Genomic DNA, 5,554 nt, shown 5'->3' on the forward strand with positions numbered 1-5,554 from the left:
ATTTCTTTCCAAATCTAACAACTCCTTTCCATGGTGATACTTTTAACAAAACTCGATCTCCTACTTGGAATTCTAACGGTCGTCTGCGATTGTCGGCATAGCTCTTTTGTCGATCAGCAGCTGCCTTCAACCTTTCTTTGATATGAGAAACTCGGTCGGTGGTTTCCTGAACAATTTTAGGTCCAGTCAGCTGTTTTTCTCTAACTTTTGCCCAACAAAGTGGGGATCGACATTTTCTCCCGTATAAAGCTTCAAACGGTGCAGCTTTAATACTAGAGTGGTAACTATTATTGTAAGAAAACTCAGCCAAAGTAGGTGAGTATCCCAACTTTTTCCGAAATCGAGAACACAAGAACGTAGCATGTCTTCTAAAGTCTGAATCGTTCTTTCACTTTGACCGTCTGTCTGCGGGTGATAGGCAGTACTCATATCTAGACGAGTTCCTAGGGAATGCAATGATTGCCAAAAGCGCGAGACGAAACGACCGTCCCTATCAGAGATGATTGAAACATGAATGCCATGTTTCCCTATGATTTCCTTAACGTAAAGTCTAGACAAATTTTCCATACTGTCTTTTTCTCGGATCGGAACGAAGTGTGCTGACTTAGTCAACCTATCCACAGTTACCCAAATAGCATCATGATTATTGGGTGTTGGTGGCAATTTGGTGACAAAGTCCATTGTGATATTATCCCATTTCCATTGAGGAATTTCGGGTTGTTGAAGCAATCCAGGTGGTTTCTGGTGTTCGGCTTTAATTTTAGAACATGTTAGGCATTTGCTGACGTAAACAGCAATGTCTCCTTTCATTTTTAGTCACCAGTAGAGTTCTTGAGATCTTTATACATTTTTGTCGAACTTGGGTGAATCGAATATCTAGACTTGTGCGTTTCGTCTAGTACCAATTTTCTCAAGTTCCCATATCTAGGCACCCAAACTTGATCGATGAGGTATGAAGTACCATCAGATTTGGTGACAAATTCGCATTCAAGACCTCTCAATTTCTCTGCCTTTATATATCGAGGTTTTAGAGCTTCGCGTTGTGCATCACGTATTCGAGTCGTGAGATTTGTCTGTATCGTTAGACCTAGTGCTCGAACGCGTAATGGCTTTTCTCTTTCTTTTCTACTTAACGCGTCTGCCACAACATTTGCTTTTCCTGGGTGGTAGCGAATATCGCAGTCATAATCGTTAAGCAGTTCAATCCAACGCCTTTATCTCATATTGAGATCTTTCTGATCAAAGATGTGCTGGAGGCTTTTGTGATCAGTGAAAATTGTACACTTGGTACCATATAGGTAGTGTCTCTAGATTGTAAGTGCAAAAATAACAGCTCCCAATTCCAAATCGTGAGTCGTGTAATTTTTCTCATGCACTTTAAGTTGTCGGGATGCATATGCTATCACTTTATATCTTTGCATAAGCACGCATCCAAGACCCAATCGTGAAGCATCACAGTATACAATGAATCCATCTGTTCCTTCTGGAAGGGATAGAATAGGTGCACTACACAACTTTTGCTTAAGCAACTGAAATGCCCTTCTTGTTTCTTGGTCCATTCATACTTTTTATCTTTCTGGGTCAATTGCGTCAAAGGTTGCGCTATTGATGAGAAATTCTCGATGAATCTCCTATAATACCCAGCTAGACCTAAGAATTGTCGCACTTCAGTTGGAGACTTTGGTGCTTCCCAATTTTTAATAGCCTAGATCTTTGAAGGATCAACGTGTATTCCTTTCTCATTGACGACGTGTCCAAGAAAGTGAACTTCTCGGATCCAAAAACCGCATTTCCAGAATTTTGCATACATATTTTCCTTCTTAAGCAGCTCCAAAATCAACCTTAGGTGTTTTCCATGCTCTTCCTTCGTTCGCAAGTAGATAAGTATATCATCGATGAATACCATCACGAATTTATCCAAGTATGGTTTGCAAACCCTATTCATCAAGTCCATGAATATAGCAGGAGCATTTGTCATTCCAAATGGCATGACAAGAAATTCGTAGTGGCCATAGCGTGTTCTGAACGCTGTTTTGGGAATATCTCCTTCTGCTACTCTAAGTTGATGGTATCCATAACGTAAATCGATATTTGAATAATAGCTTGATCCTTGTAACTGATCAAACAGATCATCAATCCTCGGTAGTGGGTACCGATTCTTAATAGTTAGTTTGTTCAGCTCCCGGTAATCGATACACATTCGGAATGATCCATCCTTCTTTTTGACGAACAGAACTGGAGCTCCCCAAGGTGAAAAGCAAGGTCTAATAAAGCCTTTATCCAGTAATTCTTGAAGTTGATTGGACAATTCTTGCATTTCTGACGGAGCTAATCTGTACGGAGATTTAGCTACCGGTGCAGCGTCTTGAACAAGATCTATCCTGAACTCAACTTGTCTTTCTGGAGGTAAACCAGGCAAATCTTCGGGAAATACCTCTGGGAAATCTCGAACAACAGGAATGTCTTCGAGTTTATGCTCCTTGGCTTGGGTGTCAACTATGTGTGCTAAGAAAGCGGGGTATCCTTTTCGTAACATCTTCCGGGCTTTCATTACATTGACAAATTTCAAATCTGCGTTGCTTTGATCGCCACTGATTGATAGAATTTCCCCATTAGGAATGGGTATACGAACTAACTTCTCGGAACAGACAATTTCAGCCTGATTCCTAGATAACCAGTCCATTCCTACAACGATATCAAAGCTGCCTAATTCAACTGGCAAAAGGTAGATCTCGAATTTTCGATTTTCCAGTTGAATGGTGCAACCATGAATGATTTCTCCGGTTTCTATAAGTTTCCCGTTGGCTAATTCTATGGAATACTTGTTTTCTAATTTACTAGGTTTAATGCCAAGTAATGGTTCGAATTGTTTAGAGACGAAACTCAAATCAGCACCTGTATCGAAAAGAACATAAGCATAGTGGTTATTAACCAGAAACGTACCAGTTACCACAGATGAGTCCTTACGAGCCATCTTTGCGTTCATCTCAAATGCTTTCCCCTTTGCAATCTGACCCTTAAGCTTTGGACATTCGTTCCTATAATGTCCTTCAATCCCACATTCATAACATCTCCTCCTATTGGGATCTGTTGTTTGGGTATAACAATCTTGGGTCAAGTGTCCATATCGGTTGCATCGGTGACATCTTTTGCAGGCACCATAATGGCTTCCACCGCAAGTGTTACATCGAGGTGTTTGGTTAGTGTTCCTAGCGTTAGCAACAAACAAACGACCTAATCCTTGGTTCCTTCCTTTCTTAAATTGACTTCTTGAATTACCCATCCATTTTCTTTTGTTATCTACAACATTGGCAACCTTCTTCTCCGATTCCCCTCCATCTCCAATAGTTTTCTTTCCGGCATCCTTTTTAACCAAAATACCTTTACGAACCGCATCGTCAATGAGGGTTTTTTCTAAAATACGAGCAGACTGAATTGTATCAGGTTTAGAGGAAATCACCATCCCTCTAATCTCTGGTGCTAAACCCCATATGTATCTTTCGATTCGAACATATTCCGGGTTAACTAAGCGTGGTACCAGTCTAGCTAGCGTATTAAATCGTGACATGTAGGTATTAACGTCAGCTCCCTCCATGGTTAAATGCTAGAAATCATACTCAATCTTCTGAAGCTCGTTTCTAGGACAATACTCTTGTAACAGCATGTCCTTTAACTACTCCCAAGATAAATCGTATGCTGCCTCTTCTCCCATATTCTGGATTAAAAAGTTCCACCATTCTAAAGCCTCATATTGGAAAGAACAAACACCGTATTTGACTCTTTCGGCTGGAGAACAGTTACTAATCTTCATCACAGATTCCATCTTTTCGATCCATCTTATAATCGCTAAAGGACCTTCGGCTCCCGTAAAATTTTTAGGACCGCACCCTTGGAATGTTTTGTAGTTACATCCAAGTAATTGATTTCCTGAGGGGTTACCCGTAGCAGTTCCAGTACCAGTACCCATCGGAGTACCGTTCCCGGTTTCATTTCCCGTGTTTTGACCTCGGTTGGGGTTAGTACCTCGGTTAACATTCTGTTGTTCCATAGCCGTATTAACATGTTGTGCAATTAATTGGGCTAATTCCTTGGGAGTCGTGGGTAAACCAGAACCTCGGGCGGTGCTTTGCCTAGTCCTTGGTGGCATTTTCTTTTTAAATAATAAAGAAATATTAGATTATACACAATTAATATCATAGTTAATAATTAATTAATAATCAAGCATAGTAAATAATAACACAATACACATTTATAAAGGGAAATTCTTAATATATTAAACATCCAAAATTTGGTACCAATACATACGGGTACCTATATTGTCTTAGAATTCTCCAACACAGTACAAATATGCCTAAAGTGCCCACGAAACATACAAGGAAATAAAGAAACAAACAAACATCAACAGAAACCAACATCCTATCTTTATTAGCATCACTTCCCCTTAGCTACTAATACCCATTACCATCCATCATGGACTTGGTGGTGGTGGCAATCCCAATACCCTCCTAATGTGAGTCATGTGAGCCTCAACCCTCCTAAGCCTCTGCAGAATAATGGAGAATGTCTGGACATCAAAGATATCTATCGTCTCCAAGTGGGTGATGCGACTACATAGGTGATCAATAGCAGAGTCTTGAGTGTCTAGTCTGTCCTTAACGTGGCTCATGTGACGATCGCATGAAGAGCATCGTTCTACCCACTGAATCTTCTCCATCTTGGGTGGGGATCCACCAGCAGATGAAGGACCAGTACCACCTTCCACAGGTCGCTTACCCCTTCGGGTGTACACCTTAAGTGGTTTAGGTGTCACCGGCTCAGGAGAAAGGTTCGCGGTTGGTGGTGGTGGAGCAGTGACTGGAGTAGCAGGTGCAGCAGTCATAGGTAGGGCTAGTACAGGCTGTGAGGTCACTGTGGATGGACTAACAGTACGTGCGGAGGCAAGTACCGCTGCCTTAGCGGCTTTCACAGCAGCTAGGGCCGCCATGGCCTCCTCAGACAAAGTGAACCCAGCCCCAAAAATTTCAGCTCTCCAGAAAGAGTCACCGGTCTCCATGGTGATCCGTCTGAATTTGCTGGCTGGGGGTAGGGTAACTGAGGGTGTAGGGGTCATAACAAGTGCAGGTTCCCTTCGGCTTCTACCCAACCATTGTTCGAACCAATAGCCGAAGTACTCATGTGACCGAAAGCGGAAAGTTGCAGGTGGGGGCGGGTGAGTGAGCTGTCGGAATGCAGCTAGTGTCTCCTCTAGTACCGACTTCGGAGAAGGTATGTCCCTCGCCTCGTTATCGGAGTTAGTGTCGGAAAGGTCAACGATATTCCTAGGTTCAGACATCTGTGACATAAGACCAAAAATTTGTGCTAAGTAATCATATAATATAGTCTATAATTAAACAAAATGAAATTTAACTTTTTCATTTATCTTTCCTTAGCTTCATGAAGTGGGAAAATTAATGTTGTGTTTAAATATTCAAGTTATAGTTTAGAAAATTTTCACCAAAAATTTCTAATTCGCTATAACCGTTGGCTCTGATTCCAACTTCTGTCACACCCCGAA

The 5,554-nt window shown here is 41.5% G+C and overlaps 1 protein-coding gene across 1 annotated transcript; it reads right to left on the minus strand.

The window, feature by feature from the left end:
• Window positions 1-812: 812 nt before the first annotated feature.
• On the minus strand, window positions 813-3,595 carry LOC143572301 (uncharacterized). The gene is made up of 2 exons (XM_077057493.1): window positions 2,275-3,595; window positions 813-1,159 (listed from the first exon to the last, which is right to left on the minus strand). The coding sequence occupies exons 1-2, from the start codon at window positions 3,593-3,595 to the stop codon at window positions 813-815; spliced, it is 1,668 nt and encodes a 555-aa protein (XP_076913608.1).
• Between the last annotated feature and the right edge of the window lie 1,959 nt (window positions 3,596-5,554).

Source organism: Bidens hawaiensis, unplaced genomic scaffold, assembly GCF_021521415.1.
Source record: "Bidens hawaiensis isolate Kalapana, Puna unplaced genomic scaffold, B.hawaiensis_p1.1 tig00025798_1, whole genome shotgun sequence".
Classification (NCBI taxonomy): Eukaryota; Viridiplantae; Streptophyta; class Magnoliopsida; order Asterales; family Asteraceae; genus Bidens; species Bidens hawaiensis.

What these genes read in the sequence shown, in the direction of transcription:
- LOC143572301 (XM_077057493.1), bottom strand. Translation starts at nt 3,595, where the DNA reads ATGGAGGGAGCTGACGTTAATACCTACATGTCACGATTTAATACGCTA. An exon ending in TCAAGAATTACTGGATAAAG is followed by an intron (nt 1,160 to 2,274) that starts GCTTTATTAGAC and finishes GCTACCACCCAG; the next exon opens with GAAAAGCAAATGTTGTGGCA.